This window comes from Phlebotomus argentipes, unplaced genomic scaffold (assembly GCF_947086385.1).
Source record: "Phlebotomus argentipes unplaced genomic scaffold, Phlebotomus argentipes genome assembly contig_32, whole genome shotgun sequence".
Classification (NCBI taxonomy): domain Eukaryota; kingdom Metazoa; phylum Arthropoda; class Insecta; order Diptera; family Psychodidae; genus Phlebotomus; species Phlebotomus argentipes.
In genome coordinates this window covers 102,586-124,793 of record NW_026776187.1, presented here as the reverse complement: position 1 = coordinate 124,793, position 22,208 = coordinate 102,586, and the positions used below count along the sequence as shown (strand labels likewise).

The window sequence follows — 22,208 nt, the reverse complement described above, 5'->3', positions numbered from 1 at the left end:
ATTTCATAACTCAGATCGAATCGTGAGTACATGCGGTTTCCGGACGCTTCTCCTTGGAAGTCACCCACAAAGATCACCAGAATCTGCTGAAAATTTATTTTCCGACTCCAAGCTGTTTTCACAACTTTAATTTTTCACAGAAAAATTATGTCTGAAATTTCGTTGCAATTTCAAATCATCATTTGGCGCTCGCGGCGAAAAGCTGGCGAAGTGAAAGTTTACCTGGTGAATTGCCACGAGTGGCGCTGCAGTCGCGACGATTTTTCAGTGCGAGAGAGATTTTCTTTGCAAGTTTATCGTGTGTGAAAATTGCTCAAAGTTCCCATGAATACCTGACAAAATCCGCCAAATCTCAGTGCATCGGGAAGACAGACGGCCAGCGCAGCCATGAACAAGTTCACGAGCGGGAGTTACAGCTTCAGCTCCGCTTTCGACTCGGGAAACTTGGGGAAGGTGGTGCTGGTGAGGGCGCCCGAGGAAAATGGTGAGGAAAACAAAGGCTGGGCTGTTTGTCTGGCGGCTGACCAGTGTTTGCTTGCAGAGCCTCCGCCCCCGGACGGCGTCACGGCGTCGGCGGAGTTCAATCTGTGGACGTGCCCGGACTGCGGAGGCACGCAGTACGAGAACTCCAACAGGACGTGGTTCTTCTTCAGCGTCCGCGGCGGGCGGCCGCTGGACGTGGCGAAGTTCAACGTGATGAATCTCAACCGTCAGGCGAAGCTGTACAGCCAGGGCATGCATCCCGTGGTGAAGGTGGGCGCCAACGGCAAGTGGGAGAGGATCAAGGACAAGCCCAGCTACACGGTGGAGGACGAGAACTTCATCGTCTCCTTCCTGCACCGTGGCGGCGAGGACAGCGAGCAGGACTTCTTCTACGCCTTCACGTATCCGTACACGTACACAGAGCTGCAGAACTACCTCACGCGCCTGGACAGGCGCTTCCGGAAGAGGCAGTTCGAGCTGAAGGTGCGTCAGTTGGAGGGCGCGGCGGGCAGCAGCAAGGCGGAGGACGTGGCGGTGGCGAAGCGGCTGAAGGACCTGGAGAATGCGTGTGCCTCGCCAGACGTCGATCCGCTGCAGCTGAACGAGGAGGACTTCAAGTCCGAGATCTACTTCCACCGCGAGCTGCTGACCTATTCGGTGGAGAAGCGCCGCGTGGACCTCATCACCATCTCCTCCTATCACGGCATCTGTGACGAGCGCGAGCAGCGGCTGGAGAATCTCTTCCCGGAGAAGACGCGCCATCGCTGCCACACGTTCCGCGGCAAGAGGATCATCTTCGTGTCCTCGCGCGTGCATCCGGGCGAGACGCCGGCCAGCTTCGTGCTGAATGGCTTCCTCGCGCTGCTGCTGGACCGCAAGAGCTCCATCGCGGCCACACTGAGACGCCTGTACGTGTTCAAAATCGTGCCATTTCTCAATCCCGACGGCGTCTTCAACGGCCTCTATCGCTCAGACACGCTCGGCCACAATCTCAACAGGGTCTATCTCAGTCCCAGCCCTGAAACCCACCCGAGCATCTACGCCGTGCGGAAGCTGATCAGGTGAGTCCACGGTCACTCGCGCTCAAGAGCACCCACTGACCCACAATCTCTGCAGATTCTACCACTTTGGCTGCGACAAGGCGGAGTGCGAGGAGCCAGAAATAGCGGCCACGACTGAGAAGAATGCCGGCGGCAATTCCGACACTGTCACATCACACGAGCCCTCGCCAGAGGCATCCGAGCGAGGTGAGCTATTCCTCCTGGCATTTACTCTACATGGACTTTTGCCATGTGTGGCGAAGATCCGATCGGGCGCTATTTCGGGCGCCGCGGCCAAAATAGATCGCCAATGCCAAGGGCGTAGGGAAATTATACGTTTCAATGAGATTTTTTTTAGAAAATGAATTAGTTAAACAACATTCTAACGATTCTAACACACATTTTCATATAGTTCAAGACATTGTGCTGCTGAAAATGTGTTTAGAATCGAGGAAATGGCTCAAATCTCACCTACGCCCATGCCAATGACGGCGCACTTCGAGCTGAGAAGCCAAGAGTGCATTTTCTTATGCAAGACGATCTGTGAATGCTATCGAGAGATGCTGCGTTTTGTTTTGCAGAAAGTGAAAGTGCTCCAAATGCGGAGAACAGCACAGAAAACCCCCCAGCCAAGCCCGAGGTGAGTGCTGAGAAGAAGATTGCACCGAAGAAGCCTTTTCAGCTGGCGCCGATCAGTCAGAACAAGGCGGCGGCGGCGCAGCGAAAGGCCGTGAGTGGCAGGAAGGAGGTGAAATCTCGGGGCGTGAGCAAGGATGCGAGTGTGGATGTGGAGGAGAAGAGCGTGGACAGCAGCAACATGTTCCTGTACATCGATCTGCACGGACACGCGAGCAAGAAGGGCGTCTTCATGTACGGCAACCACATGGCCAACTCAGCCGAGGCCATCGAGTGCATGCTCCTGCCGCGCCTCATGAGCATGAACTGCCACCACTTCCACTTCGACGCGTGCAATTTCTCCGAGAGGAACATGTATCACAAGTCAGTGCCCCGATTTTCCCCCATTTGCGCTCAACAGATTTTCTCTTCACCTTTTATTGAGGAATTTTGAGGAGCTCGTTTGCGTCGTTGAATCAGTTTTCTTCCTTTTCAAGCGATTCTTCGAAGTGATTTAGAAGTTCTTTGAGTTTTTCTTGTCTTACTTATTGCAATTGCAGTAGATTTAATGTTGTGAAACTACTAGATTAAGTGAAGAATCTTGTAAGATGCTTAATGAAAAGCTTCAAAATTCAATTACCTGGAGAAATATGCTAAAAAGCATCAAATTACCTTTAATTTTGGTATGTTTGAGCTCATTAAAGACACTTTTCTGGTTTCTAAAGCATTTATGATGAGAAAAGGTGAAAAGAAATCTGTAAAAAGTTCATCCACAATGATGTTTCACGAGAAATTTTCAACTTTTTTCCAGAGGAAAGCGAGATGGGCTGTCCAAGGAAGGTTCTGGCCGGGTGTCGGTGTACAAAATGACTGGGTTGATTAAGAGCTACACCTTGGAGTGCAACTACAATACAGGAAAGTGTGTAAATATTCTGCCGCCGCGTGGAAAAGAGTCTGCGTCGAAAGTTGTTAATCTGGTTCCACCGAAGTACAATCCAGCGATTTTTGAAGAGGCAAGCATTGAGATCTTGTGTGTTTTCAGTCACTTATTTAATGTTATTCTTCAACTTTTGCAGATTGGACGTGCTTTGGGCCCTTCGATACTCGATCTGACCAACTCCAATCCGATCTCGCGGCTCCACAATTCAGACTACAGATCTCTGCAGGGTCTGCGGAATGCCATTCGGCTGGAGATTGACAAGAGCTTCGCCAAGTCCTCGCACTCATCCAGCTCTGGCAGTTCCGGCGGCGGCGGCGGCGGTGGAAAGGTGAGAAAAAGGGCTTTGAAGTTGATTGAGATGGAGTCTGAGGTGCAAATCGTCCTCGAGAAGCGTATATAAGTTTGCCTCTCTAGCATTGCTTCTATTCTGCCCTTCTGTCTGCCCTTCTTCTTCGGTTACTGGTGGGGGATTCTGGCTTTCTTGTGGGCGCTTGTGCTTTTGCGGCTGTGGCGCGCGTTCTGCCCGTGGATTTTGATAATGCAATTGAGCGATATTTTCCAGGCGAACGCCGGAGTGCGGAAGACAAAGGTGATAAAGCGGGGCGGATTGCTCAATCCGCCGCCGCCGCTGGAGATCTCCAAGGAGAACAAGGCGTACTGCAATCTGCAGAACTGGGAGAGTCGCGCCAGTGTGAATCTGGTGATGGCGCGCGGCGGATCGCGCCTGAATCTGTTGAAGGGGCAGCGCAAGGTGTTCGGCAGTGCGGCCAAGGTGGCGCCGGGTGCGTCCACGTCGCAGGCCGGCGCCAAGAAGCTGTCTGTGGTCAAGGGCGTGACCAAAGAGGCGCATCCGCAGATCCCGCCGAAGAGGAAGAAAGTCACCGGCGGCGGCGCGCTGAAGATGGACAAGGAGGAGAGCCTCTCGTCGGCCACTTCGCTGCCCAATCTCTTCCCCACGCCGTCTGGCGGCGAGCCGCTCTTCTTGCCGACGCCCGCGAAGCCCGAGGACGAGGAGCACCCGCGGCCGTCGTGCTCGCACGAGAAACCACCGTTCTTGCAGAAGCTGAAGAAGACCCACACGTTCACGGGGCTGCCGTCCACGAGCGCCCCCACTGCCACCACTTCGGGCGCCGCCAAGCCCGGCAAGAGGCTGCAGAAGTCCTCGGCGGCGTCGCCGCTGAAGATGAAGCGCACGCTCAAGACGGAGCCGAATATCAAGAGAAAGAAGTGCCGCGTGAAAACCGTGTGGCATTGAAATGGTGCAATTTTACATCCTCAGAGATATTTTCTTATACACTTATATATATTTTTTCTCCCCCGCAAATGGACGAAGCGTCGTTGTTTTCTTTTTTAATGCAAGATAAGGACTCTCATTACTCTTGTATGTAAATTATGTTGACATATTGGATATTTTAATAAAATTAAACACGTGTATTGAAGCTGAAGTGTTTTTCTTTTATCGTGTGAATTTGGCGTGAGTTTCGATGGATTTATCAGCGAACACACTGACCTATAATGCAACACTGAACTGTCATTCATAATTTAGAAAGATAGCTTATAAAACTGCGGAGAATTGATATTGATACATTGAATTGGTGGCGAATGAAGACTCTTTGCAAAGTTGCAAAAGTGAACAGAAAAGTGCAAATTTCAAAGGTAAAATGAAGTTATTTCTAATCACATATCAATTTAACATGTCAATCGGGGCGGAAATTAAATTATTGCACTGTCTGGCAAAACTGATTGCTTTAGTTTAGCGATTTAAATATTTGATTAGAAACATTTATAATTAAACTTTAAGTGAGTCTAAAATTAAAATTGAGCTCTTCAGGTAAAGTGAAAAAATGTCAATTTTTTTATTCTACATCTTTTATTTCCACAATTTTAACTTTTTCCAGACAATATTTTTAAAAATATACATTATCTAAACGGTCTATCTAATGCCTAAAAATGATACATTATGTTTTATCATTGAATTTCTCTTACAATCCATCATCAAATGTGTCTTTTCCGGATAATTTCCATCGTCAAATAGCCTGTCGTTTTCCACTCATAAGTGTGTAAATATTACAATTAATTATTACTTCTCATCTTTAGATACAATATTGATACAATTACATGGATTTCATCATTGAAAAAACAGGAGAAAAAGAATCGGTATACATCAGTTGATACACTTTTTTCTATTTATATTACTCGTCCTTTGTACAAATTAATCAACTCTATGTAATGTATAGTAATTATTTATGCTTGCTTGCTATGAATAAGTAGACTTTTTCTTCTTCTTCACTTTGAGTATTTCTGGGGAAAAATCCTTTGAGGGCGAATTATGTCTGGTTTGAACAAGAGTGTGTCTTGAAAGAGTGTTGGAATGTTGCGTCTCAACCGGGAAAATCAAAATTTTTATTTCTCTACCATAGTTTTTTTTTACCTATAATTCTCTTATCTTATATTCTTTTCTTCCATTTTCACTGTAATTTTTTTCTTCTTTCGTATACATGAGATAAGTCTGTACATTGAATACTTTCCTCCTTCGTCGTTCAATTTTTCCTTAAAACTGGCCTTTAAGATTATGCTTAATAATTCACCTCTCTTCGTATATCCTCATCAGTATCGCGGGCGGTCCGCGGTCTTACAAGGTATTCACAGTCGTGAAAATCGTATACTTCGTGGCTGTTCCGCGACAGGGCGTCCGCCGAGGTGGGAGCAGCTCAGCTGAAGTAGCCTAGATCGGCGCCCTCGAGGAAGTCTCAGTAAACCGAGTTGTGGTGCTCGTAGTTGTGGGTGTGCAAGTAGGAGGGGATCGAGGTGGCGTTCAACTCCGAGGCGCGGCGCCGCAGCGCGGCTATGCTGTGTCCTCGCCACACATCCTCGTCGCCGTCGCCGCTGGACGGGAGCGACTGGCAATTGCCCACGTGCCCGTGGTTAGCGTTCTGGGTCTGACCCTGGGAAGAAGAGAGAGAGAAATCCGATGAGAGAACGCTGGAAATTCATTTTCGAAAGCCTCGACGGTGTCCGCATTGCAAAAGGAAGTTAAAGTCTGCTAAACCAACTATGCTGTAATTGAGACGATGCTTTTGGCCAAAACTCACCATTTCGGTGTTGCCGTTGCTGTCGCTCTGACTAGGATTCTGCTGTGAGTTGGACAGCGGCGGCGTGGTCGACGGACATCCTGTGGCATTGATGTTGGGCGGCGAGGAAGTGGTCGGGGAGCTTCCGGGTCCGCATCCAACGGCCGCCGCGACGCCTCCGCCGCCGCTGTTGGCGCCCGCGCCGCCGACAGTCGAGTGCTGGTACATCATCGAGTCGCCTGCAATGATTTCGCGGTGAGATGTCGATCATCGTGTTCTCATCACACACAATGGGGAAAACGTAAAAATGTGGCAGAAGGCAAACAGAGGAAAAAAGTGAGAATCCTCCGCGATGCCACGAGAGGAGAAACACGCCAGCTTTTAATGGTTTGAGCAAATAAATCAAGTTGAAATTCGTGACAAATTGATTTAATATATTTTATGAAAAATAATTTTTTTCACTCCATCTGCGCTCTTCTCTTCTGCCGCGGCCCAGGTGGGGCGCAGCGGGCGCGGCGGGGGGACGCGGAATGGGTGGCATGTTATGTGTATGGAAAATAGCCACTGAAAGGTTGGATTTGTGTCCGCGTGCTTTTGGAAGAAAAAAAAAACTTTCCGAGTGTGTGTCGCTTATTTATCTAAATAAATAGCAAATAGTGATTTTCCATTAAAAATTTTTAAGTTTGTTTGTTAATTAGTGTTTTAAAAGTCACGAGCGTGACGATTATTTCTTTCATGGCGCTGGCGGGCGTGTTGAAATTGCTTTTTGTCGCGGCGCATCCACGAATGTGACGTGGGGACATGCCCAAAAGAGCGCCACATTTTGGCGGCACCTTGAAGGCAAATCACGACATTCACGCAAAGCGGAGACAATCGCTGGCGAGCGCGCTAATCAAGATCTGTTTTGGGCAGTCACTGCCAATTAGAACCTCTTACCCAGTGCATTCAGGCCGTAGTGCTGGTAGCTGCCGGCGCCCATGGCGGAGGAGATGTTGATGCCGGAGTTGAGACCGCTGTTCAGGGTGGAGGACAGGGTGGACGATTGGTTGAGCTGGCCGAAGCCTGGGCGGAGAGAGAGAGGATTAGCTCAGCCAGGACTTTGCGACAATTGCGACAAAGCAGCTCAAATCTGATATTTTCCAATGATTTACAAGAAAATGACTATTTTCTTAGAGAAAAACTCGACTTTTGGGAGTGCAGACTGCATTTTGGCTTACCCGCCGTCATTGGATTGACGCCGACGCCCCAGCGGTCGCCGCCGAACATGGAGCCCCCGCAAAGGCTCTCCCCCATGGCGATGTTGGTGATGTTAGCACCGAAGGGCGGCAGCCCGTGGGATGGCAGAAGAGCACCTGCAACGATACCAAAACTCTCGGTCTCTTCCTTTCCACCCCAAACACTCCTTCGCACTCACCTGGAGTTCTGAACACGTTGGTCGTCTTCTTTCGCTTCTTCCACTTGGCGCGGCGATTCTGGAACCAGACCTGCAAAGAGATGCAATTCTTTAGCTCGGAATTGCACTGTGTTTCCAGTCAATTGGCAGCGTCGCGTCGAATGGCGATGTGTGGCTAAATTATTAACGCCACTCATGAAAAAGTGATTTTTTCCATAAACATTAAACAAAACCATAATTGATTCTTACACCAGACAATTTTGGTGGGCAATTTGCATGCGTCTTTTCAAGTTGATTGACTCAAAATGCTCAAAATTAATAGCTTGACTGTGGATTTATTGCTGTCAAGAGAATCATTTATTGTAAATAAATGTAATTATGGTAATTTTTAAAAATTTAAACAATTCTGGCTTCATAAAGCTTCGCATATATTGTAGTAATTTTTCCGAGTGTAGAGAAAATATGTTAAAAATTAAATGGCTGCTTAGTTTTGGCGCTCAAAATTTGTCCATTGAGAATGATGATTTTAGAGGCGTTGCTTAGACACTTAACCAATGAATACTGCCTCAATGCGATGGTGTGCTCACGAGGACAGTTGCTGAAGAGAACGCATTCTGTGTGGAAGCGCAATTTGCCGACGGAAAATCGTTTTCAAAGGGCTTTGAAAGAAAATTCTCTTAAAACTAAGAGACGCTGCTTTGCTAACTTCACACCGAAAAATTTGACTGTCGCGCGAGTTGAACGCAATTGGGAAGAAGAAGAACATAAATAAAACTTTCTCTTTCGTGAGTTTCTCTTCGTGTTTCCTTAAAATCCTGGCTCAAAATGGATATTACACAAGGTGAAGAGTGCCGTTTGGATTTATCAATTGTTAAGGAAGAGTTTGTTATCGAAGAAATCGAAGAACCTTCAGAGTCTTTGGGACAAACGGAGGTTAAGATTGAGTAAGTGAAAAAGTGTTTTTTGTTGTCAATAATCAGCTGTTGATTGTTGATTATAATGCGTTTCAGGGCAAAACAAAGTAAATTTGATACTAAAGATAACACAAATGCCTCAAAAATCAGATTAAAATCAGCTAAGAAGAGCAAACAATATCCATGTCAAATATGCGGCAAGATATTCTTCAGTTCCTGCAATCGGCGCAAGCACAAATTGATTCACGCCGAAGAATTCAAGTTTAAGTGTGAGCACTGCTCGAAGATGTTCAAAGTGAAGAAATACCTCACGAGACACTTGAGATGCCACGCAATTTTGCCCAGACAAACGTGCGAAATTTGCAATAAAACCTACAAGAATGTCAAATCTATGCAGATCCACATGGAAAAGCACAAAAACAGCAAGAACAACGTCTTCAAGAGATATCTCACGTGCGATCTGTGTGGAAAACTGGACTTGAGCGACAAGGAAATGGTGGAACACACGAAGAAAATGCACAGCGATCAGGCGTCAATCATCCATTCGTGTGAGATTTGCGGAAAGACATATAAGACGTTGTCATACTACAGAAATCATTTACGTCTTCACGCCGACATTGAGTCAGGGATTAAGTTTAGCTGTGCCAAGTGTCCGCTGGTGTTCAGACGAAAGGACTTTCTTGAGAAGCACTTGATTCTTCATGCCCAGGGAAAACTTCACACTTGCAAGATTTGCTCGGCTTCTTTTGAACGGTTGCAATTCTATCGAAAACACTTGCGGACGCACCAGGAAAAGCTGAATATCACAAGAACGAAATATTCTGGATTGCCTACAACCACAAGGAGTGAGTTAATAAAGATTTCACGAGAAATATGCATAAAAAACAAGACTAATTGGAATTCTTTGGCAGACGGAAAATTAATTTGCACTGTCTGCAAAGGCGTCTTTGGTGATTTGGATGAATTGAGGAAACACACTGAAGAGGAGCACATTTACAAGGATGATCCAAGTCAGGAAGATTTCTTGTCGACAATTAAAACCGAAAGTGATTTGCAAGACGACACAGAAGATGAATTTTTGCTAGGCGTGTAGAAATTAATAACTGATAAACTGCTGTACAAAATATCTTTTTCCTTTCATTGTAAATATTCATGCAAGTTTACGAGATAAGTTCAGAACAATTTGAGTGATAAAATATAACTTTTGTGCTGCTTGAATTCAAGAGGTTTCTTCAAGCTTCTTCGCCTTATTTTAGCGCTATCAAAATTGTACTCTATTGAGCGTGAAGTTTAGAAGGATGCTCTTCAGAGGCGTTGCTTGGCATGGCCATTGGGGTTCAGCCTCAATGCGATGGTGCTCATGAGGGTAGTTGCTGAAGAGAACTCATTCTGTGCAGAAGCGCAATTTTGCCGTCGGAAAATCATTTTCAAACGTTAAGAGGCGCTTTGCGTCTAATTTCACGCCGGTGAATTCTATTTGACTGTCGCTGAAGAATTGACGTTTCCGAAGTTGTTTTCTCACTTTTCTTGAGGATTTTCAACTAAAGGACGATGGAAAAGTACACTTTGGCAGATGTTTTAGTGGTGGAAGAGGAAAAGCTTGGAGTTCAAGGGTAAGAAATTGGTATATATTTCTTTGAGACAATTATCTGATCGCAAAGTGCTTTTTTCTTCATGCAGCCTCATCCGGAAAGACTGGAAAGACTTAAATGATGATGATAATGATGGAATTGTAGCAACAAGAGCTCTCCCGGATGAAGAATACAAATGTACGAAATGCCCTGAAAACTTCTCACTGAGCATTCAGCTCGAGGAGCACATGAGAATCGTTCATGGCGCCAAAAGGGCCAAGAAACGAGTTCAGTGTGAAGAATGCTCGAAGATCTTCGCAAGTGCGGCGAAATTGCGGGCTCACGTGGAGCGTGAGCACGGTTCAAGGCACAAGAACACGGGCAATTATCAACTGCACAGATGTGAGATCTGCGATCAAGTGTTCAATCGCCAGGACAAATTCAATACACACATGAAGCGGATTCACATGAAGTACCTCAGAAGATTCCTCAGAGGCTTTGCGGAGCCACTAAAGTAATCCGCCGTTTACTCCACAGGTTCTGATGGCAAGATCGCTGGCTCAAGTGCCCTGACTTGCCCCGTTTGTGGAAGTTATTACTGGGTGGTTGGACTCCATAGGAGGCACTTGGAGAGAGTTCACAAGAAGACTAAATTCTTCAAGTGCAGCATTTCCTGCACTTGCAGGATAAAAGCAAAAGGATGCTGCAGAATCTGACGAGGAACTGTTTGAGTACCGGGTTGGTGTTCCACGAAATTTCGCAGAGGTCAACTGCTCATACACAGAATAGCGCATAATAAAAGAAAGCAGAGGAAAAGAAACCGAAAGTGCCAAAGCCTCCTTAACCAATGATTCCACAGGCTCCGGAAATACTGAAGTGTGTGAACTGCATCAAAACCTTCAGAGCTGACGAGGAACTTCGGAATCACAAGCTAAAATGCAAAACATTTCTCTGGCATCCTGCTGCAGATCCGCTGAGAATCAGTCTAATTCCGGATAAACTTGCGTCTTTAGATTCAGATATGAATGAATTTTCGAACCTTTCAAGCCCGATATTGGAGATTTCTGATGACGAAATTGTAGGAAATCCCTTAATCGATCATTCGTATGCATTCATGGTGGATTAAATGAAGTGTGGAGAGCCAAATAAATGAATGTAACAATAAAGATCCGCAAGACTGAAAATATCGCTTTCTTATGTAGATTGTTTCTTAATCAGTGCTTATAATTTGCAAATTCTTATATTCGCGTCGCCGGGAGGTTCAAAGGTTTGCTGAATTGTTCATTTATCTCTCATACAGCATTCTTGTGTCTTGAGCACACAAGAAACCACAATATTTCCTCATAAAACGGCGCACAGAGGCGAAAAGTCAAAAACTAGACAGAGGAAGAAGTTGAGACAGGGATTTATATTGCAACTTGACAAATTGTTCTCACTCTGAGGATCGTAATATACCATTAATACCAAATAGATTTGCACCAAGATTTATTATTTGGTGTCTCTCTGGAGCCCACAAAATAAACATGTCGGGAATGAATGGCGTGCGGAGGGTGGAAATCTTCAGTGTCACCCTTGGAAGGAGAGGAGAGTGCATTGCTGCAGGGATCCTGCTGTGTCCGTCGAATTCCTGAAATTTCACTTGCAGAAGGTGCGAAATGTCTATTTAAATTTCCTGCAAATGCCGAAGACACACGCCCAGAGGCGAAATCTATTAAATGGCAAATCCATTCGACAATAAACATGCCCGGACACGTGCCGGAAGATTTAATAAACTCACAAATTGGAAGAGGTGTGAAGGGTGCTTTCTTGTTCAACTAATTTCGAGGCTTTCTCAGCACCAATTGCTTGTCAATCGGCTGTTTGTTTGAGCTCAGATGTCTCCAAAATGCATGCATAAAAGGTGTTTATTAATCCTCTGAATGTCATTCTTCCAGGGTTTTGGAATTAGCCAGAGCATCTAAAGCAGGAATTGCTCTTATTTCTGCATTAACACGACTATTTAGATTGCGAGGGTGCCCAGGGTGAATTCCGCAGCAAAGCCGAGGGAAAATCCTTGTGACATTACAATAAAAAATAAATTTCCCGCACGGAAATTGAGCCTCGGTATCGATGTGAGGCTCGGGCGGAAGATTTCAGCTGGCACAAGTCATGGAGGAATCCCTGCGGTATGATTTAATGCATGCACAGAGGAAGACCCCGACATTAAATCGGGCGAGATGAGGGTGAAAATTGTAATATATATGTATGTCCGAATTAAGGGATTACAGAATGTGAGCCCAGGCGAGAAGGAGAGCAACAGACATAAAGTCAATCTGGGGGACCCCCTTTATTTGATTTCCACACACAGGCATTTAGTTTTTCACCCAGAGCCGCACCCCATTAGTTTGCGATTAGCATCGAATGAATATTTTCAGTTAATTTGAGAAACATCGCACAAACCCTCGGACGCCCTTGGGAATCCGCAATGCTGGCTCAACATGGAAAATCAATACTTAGGGTTCATCGAACATTTCACACCGCGAAACTGATTGGAATACTAAATAACATGCTCCTGTCTTTCGCCAATACAACCGCTGCTAAACGTGGTTTTGGCGCTGATATGCAAGCTTTTCGAGAGGGAATTTTGCCCTGAGTTTCTTTCATTATTCAAAAACTTTCTTCTTAGATGCATTCACAAGCTAACCAATGGCGCTGAATTGCGTGAAACCGGAGTGAAACATACATGAAAAGCCAACAATTCTAAGGGTGGTTTTACAGTCAAATTCAATAGAAATCATACTGAAATACTCTCAATTCTTCGTCTTTTTATATGACTTCCAAAGACAATGTTTTAATCGATCTCTCTCCCTTGTTACTTCTGCTTATTTCCCTGGAAAACTCCCTGAATGCGAAATGAAGACAATTTCCTCAAGCGAGATATTCAATTGAGAAAGCCCTCCTACGGCCTACGCCTGTTTTGCCCCTGTGCCAGCGATAAAAGCGAATGGCATCCAATAACCGTATCGACAGCAATATCAATGCAATTTGGCGCAAGCGACACAAAATAAGGCAACGAAACAGCCACAAATTGAAAGAATATTCCTCCAGAAGCACGTAGGTCGATATTTTCATTCTGGGAAATTGTCCTTTTTCGCCCCTCCTTCGGGAGATTCGCACCCAGAAAAAATGTCTTGCCAGAAAGTTTTAGCAATTCTGTCGCCCATTTTAATTATATATCTGCCGCCGCATGGCTTTTTTTTCCACACTGTGTCGGCAGCAGAAAGACGATGGTGAAAAAAAAGAAGCATTCGGATGCAAACTACGTGTGTTCGCCTACAATAGAATTATCTTTTATGTGGCCATTGTGCGACATTTCATTTAAAATTAAATTAATATTTGGTGCTTTTATATGGGGATTTTTGCGCACAAGCACTTTTAGATTAGATTTTATATTTATGACTGCAATATTTTAATATTTTTCTGCTTTCCACATTGTTTTGCTCACGCCGTATTTCGGAGCTTGTCACGGAGTTTGTGACTTCAGAGAGGGTGATAAAAGTTATTGATAAAGAGACGATGTGAGTTTTTTTTTATGACGGAACAATGTCAAATTACGGCTTCTTTTTAACGATAATCATCTTTTTTTTTCTTTTCGCAATTCAGGTGAGCTTTCACCAAGCGTCCCCACTTGCGTATATTGGCGATTGTGTTTGGTGTGTGAATTTATGGAAAAGACATGAAAGTATTGAACATTTTATGGGCAATTCAGTGAGAAATGGGTGGAAATTGTCGCCCAATTTAAAATTCACCTCGACGCTCGATGCAAAGCATCTCGGTGGATTTGATTTAAATGGGAAGCTTTCTCTCTGGCATTGTGTTCGGCAAATCCGTGGAATTGAAAAATCCACAGTGATCAAGACAGCGATTTGCCTGGGCCAGAGAGAGATTTGCAAATTCTCAGAAATTGCCATGAAATAAAAAGAGCTTTTGCTATGTCCCTGAGCTTTTCTGCGCATCACGCATAGTTGAGATAAAATTCCAGCTGAAACATGAAATACTTTTGTCTCTTGGTGGAAAGATGAAGAACTCCGAAATATGTAATTTCATGGGGATGCTGGGGGTGAGATGCTATTTGAAACATGCTCGCAGTCATTCCAACCATATTTCCCGACGTGTGGGTGGGCGAGGGTTCGGGGCTGCAGGAGCCCGTATCTAGGTTGAGTTTCCATAGTTACCATTGGGTGGTGAGGGTAGATTTTGTGTATCTCCGGAGCCACCCTTCTCGGCCTCCCACTGGCGCAGGCGCAGCCATAATCGCGAATGCAAACAGTGGAGAAGTGCAGGGGGAGGGAAGAAAAATAGCCCCAGAGAAATTGCTCTATTGTTGCCATTTTTCTCATCCACGCCACACAGAGAGAGAGAGAGAGGGAGAAAAAAAGCCCTCCGCCATTCCTCTGAGGGCGCCTGGATTCAATTAAGACCCACCCTATCAATCAAATATCATAGTGAAATTGTCATTCACCGCAGAAAGTTTGCAGATAATTTAATTATGGCTCTCGCCAAGTGGCCATGTCGCGGCGAGAATGCAGCCTGAATGATTTCCCATGTCTGCCAATGGACTTTTCCAACCAATCGCGACATGCAAATGCAGCACTTCCTGTCCGAATTTGCCATAGTTGTCAATATTCAATTTGCAGTGCCTCTCAACTTTCACGATCAACTAATAGATTTCCCGTGTCATGGAAGCGATGGAGAATGTATGAAGGCTTTTGCTCCGAGGAGAGAATTAGAAAGGAGCGAGTTAAGTCTCGAAAATCATAATCATAGGCGGATTTAGCGTCTAATAAAAATGCCAGGCGATGGGGTTGCCAGTGTAGAGTGTCAAGGAACTGTCACTTAATTGCCCCATCTGTGGGTGCGAGGTATGAATAGTTGCTGAGCGGAGTGATGTGATGGGATTAGCGTTATTAAATCCTGCAGGCATACATGGCTGAAATGTGTGCCTTCAAATCAGGATTAATCACCCAAAATTGTGTCTCCCAAGCCTGCAAAGCGGGGGGTGGGGGGAGTGTGGGTGCTGGCCGCCTCGAGGATTGATGATTAATATTGTTTGACACGTAATTCATAATTTTCATGTTACAACTATGAATATCATGTAAGCATACATTAGGAGTTGTGATGCCAAATTGCCCTCCAAGAATTAATTGCATGTGGCAAGTACAGATAATGGAGGCATTAATCAGGATCGTGGGCTGAGAAAGTTCTTGCACTATATATATATATGTGTGGCTTTTTTCCTCCCAGGCGGAGTGAATTCCATCCGCGGGGGAATTGAAAATAAACGATCCAAACTTTGTTCTACGACACACTTCCTCGATATTTACTCCACGTCTCTCCCTGTGTACATTTCAGCGCGAGAGACGCGCAGAAGAAGATGACTCTGGGGGAGTGCGAAGATGAAAATCCTCAGGTGAACATGTTTGTCTACCTTCTGTGGCTGTTTATTCAGCAGAGACGTGTTTAAATTCTCTTTTATACGAAAATTTCACACTGACCCGCCAAAAAATCAGTGTTATTCGCTCCCGAAAGACACGAAAAATCGCTCCGGCACACAAACAACTTGCGATAATACGCCCAGCATCTTCCCGGATGGGGCGACACAGTCTCTGTGTGCAGTTTTTCCCGCCAAAAAACCACCCCCACAGAAGCTAAGCAGAATTCCATGTTCTGGGACTCCCTGCCAGTAAATCCAGCTGATATATTTTTGGATAAAATAAAACACACAGTGACTGACACTCGAGAATAAAATATACGATGCAGCCAAAGTAATTTTGCTTGTAGCACCAGCCAATTCTCATGAGGGTGAGAGTGTAAGCGCAGTAGAAGAAAAATCCGTGCGAATTTATCTCCTCCTGCCACATCACATCCTTCGCCCAGCAAATGAGCAATGAGCAGCTCTCCTTATTATTGATTGTTTCACTTCCACGGCGCTTTTGTGAGGTTTTCCTTTCCAAATCCAATTCTTCTGTGATTGACAGCAAAATCAAAATATTTTCATGGAACACTCTTTCTGTATGAATGTATGATTGCAGTGGCAAAAAAGCGTTAATTTTTAAACTCATCCCCAATGCTAACTGACCTTGCCAGTTAGTTTGACGGAAAAGAGTGGCAGCGTTGCGAGTGAAAAATAGAGTTCTGAATAAGAGATGAGGGTACAGAAAAGAGAAGCGCAATTTTCCACCCAGAATTCTGGTGTTTCAACACTTGCACTGTCACGGTAAATAATAGATTACTTGCGGTGCCGGATGACTTTTTAATGTGCATTCAAATCCACGATATTCTCATGGTTGCCACCCCTTCGGGTGGGTGAGAGATCTCACACACCTATAAATTTGTTTATGCGCGAGGCGGTTTCGGCATCACCCTCTGACATGAGCTAACATGAAATATAAAAAAGCGTTAAAATATGCTTAAATAATAATAGAGAAAGAGGGTGCGTCAGACGAGGTTTTCACTCTTTTTCTCACTGAGAATCCTCGGCGTCATTAAGTATTCATAGAGCATTCTTTCTCTAGCTTGGAAATAGCTTTTCAAAAACACCCAGAGACTTTATACATGGGCTTAAGGGCGAAGAACGGAGGTCAGAAACCCTTCCAATCGAATGCTTAGAGCTGACCTGGGAAAGTGTGGGTGAAAATCACAACAAACCACACGCAAAGGAGAAAATTGAGCAAATGCGAAGGGTGTGAGTTGGGATAGAAAAGAGGGATTAACTCCATTGCGATGAGGGCTGGTGTCACTGAATCCCCTTGGGAAATGTGACTACATTAATTGTGCATTAAAAGAGCATATTCGGCACCTGTTATGTGATATATTTCTGCAACAAAAACCTCAAGGATATTGCAAGGGAATAAAGAAATCTGGGGTGTACAAAATCCATGAAGATAGACGATCTAATGTTCTAACATCAAAATGAGAGACAAATTATAATATAAAACGCAAGTTATGTTGCTTATAATTCATCTGTGGTTTCCTTATGTAGTCTTCAATTATTCATTATTTTCTAAGTTTGATAAGATTGTGATATTTCACAATTATTCCTATTATTTTGTGTATTTAGAAAGATTTTCTTGTTATCAACTTAATTTGTATAAAAAGATTATTTGTCAAGTGTTTTGATAGAACATTTAATAAATATTCTGTTATTGTACGGGGAAACATCCTTCGGGCAGATAATCTCCCCCATTCCACATTGCGGAGGGATGAGAAAAGGGGTTGATCGATGTGTGAATAAAAATCCTTGGCTATTTGGGAATCCATCAGAGTGTTGAATAAAAAAATAATATAAATTCGTGTCGATAAATCTCATGGAAGAGCGCGTTATATTTGGAAGACAACAACACACATTTCGTGCTTATGAAAGCTTTTATCGGCATCACTCAACGTCACGACGCCCAAGAAAGAGTTTCCACCCCACCCAGAATGGAAGATTTACGACCTCACCCAAAAGATTGACTCGATTTTTTCGGCTGTGGCCTCAGCAGAATGAGAGTTGGGCGGGTGTTGAAAACAGATTTCGCATAAATGCGCCCAAATTGAATCCGGAAACGAGATTTGGTTTTGCGAAAAAGCACCCCCTCTGGTAAATTGTTTATCGATTTGGTGGTTCTCCCAGTGGAGAGACAGCTCGATTTTGTGGCTATTTTGTTCAATTTCGCCAAAATTGTCCTGTCACTTCCAAAAATATCACCCAAAACACTCACACACAGTGAAAATTTTCAATTGACACTGCACTTAATCCCAACCACTTAATCCCAAGATTGTGACATGGCGAAAGTTAGCCAGAAACATTCACCCGAAATCAGACACTCACTGAGTTAATCTTGTGGCATTTTCCCAGGGATTTCCCTGGAATTCAGGCAGAATGTATTTTGGGGAAAACCACGGACGTCTCGTCCCAAGGGTGAGTGTCACAGGGACTCGACCGAGTTAACACGCGTCAGACAAATGTATTCTGGTCAGGAGCTTCATTTGCATCCGTGCAGGATGCAAATTGAAGGTGATGTTATCACTTATCGAGTGGTTCCTGCTAATCGATTAAGTTGTTTCACTTGCAATGCAATTTTCATGCTGTCTTCAGTTTTCTTGTGTGGCTCCGAAAATCAACCCATTTTCACATCCCTCTCGAGTAAGCATCGCCCGATAATTTATTCACGTTGGCCGCCGTGGGGATGAGAATGAAGGAAAACCTCCACCCATAAATCGTTGCCCGATTGAACACCCTTCGACGTAATGACCAGGAGTGACTCGCCCGAAACAGCTGCTCTCTTGGCCAGGAGGGAAGGTCAAATCAATTAAGCGCCGGGATTAGGAGAGTCACGAGATCGATTAGGGGTGAGTGACACTTACCTGGACGCGGGACTCAGTGAGGCCGATTCGCATGGCGATCTCCTCGCGCATGAAGATGTCCGGATAGTGAGTCTTGGAGAAGCATCGCTCCAGCTCGTTCAGCTGGGCGGGCGTGAAGCGCGTGCGGTGCCTCTTCTGCTTCCCCGACTTCTCGGAGTTCTGCAAGTGTGATTGCGTGAGCTGGGGTGGAGTGGGCGCGGCGTGCGCGATACCGACCTGATCCTGGTGAATCGTGTGGGGCTCGCAGATGCCGCTGGACACGTGCAGGCGACTCCCATTCGTGTCCGTCGCGCCGGAAGTCTGCAACTGACCGAAGGTGTTGGATGAATGGAGGGACGTTATGGCCGACTTGGGCAGATCACAATCCTTCTGGGCTGCAAAGACATCCACAAATCACCACAATTCGCATGAAGAATAGTGTTGGGAATTTCAGAATAAACGTCTTTATCGAGTTTGGTGCGCATCAATGCCTGAATTGTGACTTGAGTGAGTGATTTCATCACTCCAACTCAATGATGTTTATGGTTTTTCTTATGAAGTGTGATGTAAATCACTGGATAATCATCAGGAAGAGGAAACTATTAGAAATATGTCATTTTTGTATATAATTTGTTGATTAGTTATTGAATGGCTTTTTGATTTTGCCTAAAGGGATGAAGATCAAAGAAGAAATGCTTGACATTTCTAAGCATTTCTTGGGAAAAGCACTCTGATATGCAACAGAATGTTGAAGAGAATTTAACAAGCCATCTTCTCTCTCAATTCATCTGCAAGTCTTGGTGTTCTTCAGCCATTTGCACACTTCAAAGTCACGAAAGTTTGAAACTTTGAATTGACTTTTGGCCCTAAATTAGAGCTGAAATCAGCTTCGACGCCACAAGCTTGTTTATAAATGTTACTTCCATGAGCGTTTCTCCTTTGGTGCCCTCGAATGATGAAGCGCAAGACATATTTTTCCGGCAATTGCCATGAGTTTGTCCGAGACAAAGATACACAGTGACTTTTTTTCGATGGAATTTCTTTTGGAGAATTTATCGTGTAAGACATTTTGTGCGCTGGCACTGAGAGACTCATTTTATGTGTTTACCAAAGAGACCACGTCTATATGAGTTGGTATATAATGTGGATATGAGATGAAAATATGTAAATGTTCACGCTGCTGTATTATTTCGTTATTTTTTAGTGAGGTGTTAATTTTAACACATCCATCTGATGTCAGCTACCGTTCCACAAGAGCCGGTTTTTCACACAATTTCAATATCACAATATTCCCCATAAAACACACTCGCCGTGTTTCTTGGGTGATCTCGCGGGATGAGGATTTTCAGAGTCACGAATGCGTGGTCACAGGTTTTTGTGCCCTTCTCTTCCCCCTTCCAAAACTAGACGATCGCGTCCAAAAAACTGCCCACAGTCGCCTTTGACGGACTGCCAAGTGCTATTTAGTTAATATATTCCGCCACAAATTAATGTTAATCGAAATGACAAAAGCCCAATAATGATTAAAACAATATGCTGAGATGCTACCGGTATTGAAATTTTTATGACAGCGTTAATGAAGCGTTTAGTTAACACAAATCAATTTACACAAATATTTGATGATGATTTTTGTCTGGCTTTTGCACGAACGCTTGAAATTCTCTTCCGAACGCACCCAAAGAATATGGTTCAGACGAGAGAAGAGACTCCGTCGACCGACTTCCCGAAAGGAAGCCAATAATGGCTGAGGCCGATGCTTTTATTGCACCTCATTTCGAACCGAAACATTCCACCGTGCTCTCCTGGCGGGTCTTCATTAAGCCTGGGGCATCGTCGCTGGTATCCCAAGACGATGTGTTTACCTTTACACAACTCCCAATCTCACACAAATGTGTTAAAATATTTTTCTTCATTCATAACAAAAATATTCACGTCCAATTCGTGATCACTCAAGTTTTCTTTCCACCTTCCAATCCCAGAACGCGTCGCACATCGGCAAAAAGGACCAGAAGGAAGTCTTCTGTCCGTTGCACTGTTTGTTTTAAGTTCAGACAATGTTGAGTCTTCGAATTGCTTAGAAATGAATAAATGCTTTATTGCGACGGTTTCACAATTTTTAATAATCGTGACAAAAGCCAGTGACGGAAGAAATATTGCTGAAAGATCGAAATCATAGTAAAATTGCTCAAAATTGACTTTCTAAAATAGTTTAAATGACTTTGAAAATCTCTTATCACGTGAAGAACGTAGATTAATTGAATGAATAAATGAAAGTAAAAATAAAGCCAATATTATTTTCAGTTGAATGATTGATTATCATCTTTATCGATAAAGTTTCTTCATTTTAAAAATTACTGGCATAATAAAAACAATTTATTGCAATAAAAGAATTGATAAAATCATGGAAAAGTATTTTTATCCATCGAATAAATGAAATTCGAAGGAAATTTAAAAATTCATTGAAAAGTTTTGAATTCATCCTCAGTGAAAATACCAAAATAATTTTTTTTGCCCATTTTGTATTTCTTTCAATCAATTATCATGAAATAATCAAATCTTCCCTTATAAAATATGAATATTTTCAGCAACCGAAGGTGAATGAAATAATTTATAATTTTCCCATCTTTCCCACTCCTTGGCCGACTTTCCACTGTGTGGGAAAATGCGAGAGTCTGAGCATTAAAATTCAGAGGAATATAATTCCACAAAGTAATTCCCATTCAAATTTACAGTCGCCTAAACCTCCCAAAAGCGTCCCATTTCGCCTCCATTTCCAAATGTCACCTAATGAAAAGTTAGTGTTACACATTGAAATTCCAGGGTTGTGGAATTTTCGACCGTCAGGGCACTTTTGGGTGGCTGCAAAGTGTCAGACAGGCTTAATGAAATTATTTGGCCCCCCATTTTCTGGGGGCTTTGTTTATGCAAAAACTCATCTGCATTAGAAGACGCAGAAAATTCACCCTCAATTTTTGGGATTTACCTTGGAGGATTTTCGCAAAACACTCACAATTCATTTTCTGCATCAGCATTCGGATTTTTGGTGTATATGAGAATTAAGGGGTAATTATTTTCGGCGGCAGTTGAATAAATATTAATTAAGGGTCGCATGTATTTTGTATGGTGGAACAGCATTTAAAACTCTTGGAGAAATAAAAAAATGTATATAGTGTGACAATATAAATACCAATTATGGGATGGAATAAATTTAATTGAGAGTATCATAATTTGATTGTGCGGCGTTTAAGTGTTTCCATCTGCGCATATAAATTTTGCTGGCTGCACTATAATGAGTAAATTGGGCTGAAATTTCCGCCCGATGCAAATTTGATAAATCACCCCATCTCGGGCGATAATTCATGGGCATTGAACGGGCATTTTCCGCCGCTTAATTGCATAAATGTTGCCCACTTGAAATGTTTAGTGGGCGTTTTCCAGGGGAAAATACATGGACATTTTCTGGCTTACCTCCAAGATTGGACGCACTGAGATTGTTCAGCATATTTGCTGAGAAATTTCTTATCGACAGCGCCGACAGTTTGATGGGATTTTTATTTCCTCCTTTTCTTGCACAAGTGTCAACTAAGAAATGCGTCACAGAATTGTTAAAATAGTTGGAAAATTTAAGAGGAAAAGTGAAGTCCACGCATGAAACTCAGTGACAGTTCGGCAAAAGGTGGTATTGAAAGCCTTCCACTTGTTGAATTTCCCTCACACACTTATCAATTAGGGTGTAATTAATTAAATCAGCACTAACAAATTGAATTTATTAGGAATAAAAAGGCGCCACTTCACAGACAATTCGCACTTGTTC

General features: G+C 43.9%; 4 protein-coding genes across 4 annotated transcripts; 3 read left to right on the top strand and 1 right to left on the bottom strand.

Annotated features, from left to right (window-relative positions):
* The first annotated feature begins 266 nt into the window (after positions 1–266).
* Positions 267–4,517, top strand: LOC132264164 (cytosolic carboxypeptidase-like protein 5). The gene is made up of 7 exons (XM_059764266.1): positions 267–484; positions 542–1,544; positions 1,600–1,730; positions 2,105–2,522; positions 2,950–3,151; positions 3,215–3,406; positions 3,641–4,517. The coding sequence occupies exons 1-7, from the start codon at positions 388–390 to the stop codon at positions 4,331–4,333; spliced, it is 2,736 nt and encodes a 911-aa protein (XP_059620249.1). The 5' UTR covers positions 267–387; the 3' UTR covers positions 4,334–4,517.
* Positions 4,518–4,947: 430 nt separating this feature from the next.
* On the bottom strand, positions 4,948–21,962 carry LOC132264313 (homeobox protein orthopedia). The gene is made up of 8 exons (XM_059764450.1): positions 21,863–21,962; positions 18,632–18,789; positions 18,416–18,574; positions 7,564–7,633; positions 7,367–7,501; positions 7,086–7,211; positions 6,171–6,388; positions 4,948–6,023 (listed from the first exon to the last, which is right to left on the bottom strand). The coding sequence occupies exons 1-8, from the start codon at positions 21,894–21,896 to the stop codon at positions 5,829–5,831; spliced, it is 1,095 nt and encodes a 364-aa protein (XP_059620433.1). The 5' UTR covers positions 21,897–21,962; the 3' UTR covers positions 4,948–5,828.
* Positions 8,120–9,582, top strand: LOC132264311 (zinc finger protein 724-like). The gene is made up of 2 exons (XM_059764448.1): positions 8,120–8,486; positions 8,553–9,582. Exons 1-2 carry the CDS (start codon positions 8,368–8,370, stop codon positions 9,547–9,549), a joined length of 1,116 nt encoding a protein of 371 aa, XP_059620431.1. The 5' UTR covers positions 8,120–8,367; the 3' UTR covers positions 9,550–9,582.
* LOC132264315 (zinc finger protein 43-like) lies at positions 9,942–11,195 on the top strand. Its single transcript, XM_059764454.1, has 2 exons — positions 9,942–10,069; positions 10,137–11,195. Exons 1-2 carry the CDS (start codon positions 10,008–10,010, stop codon positions 10,543–10,545), a joined length of 471 nt encoding a protein of 156 aa, XP_059620437.1. The 5' UTR covers positions 9,942–10,007; the 3' UTR covers positions 10,546–11,195.
* Positions 21,963–22,208: the final 246 nt, after the last annotated feature.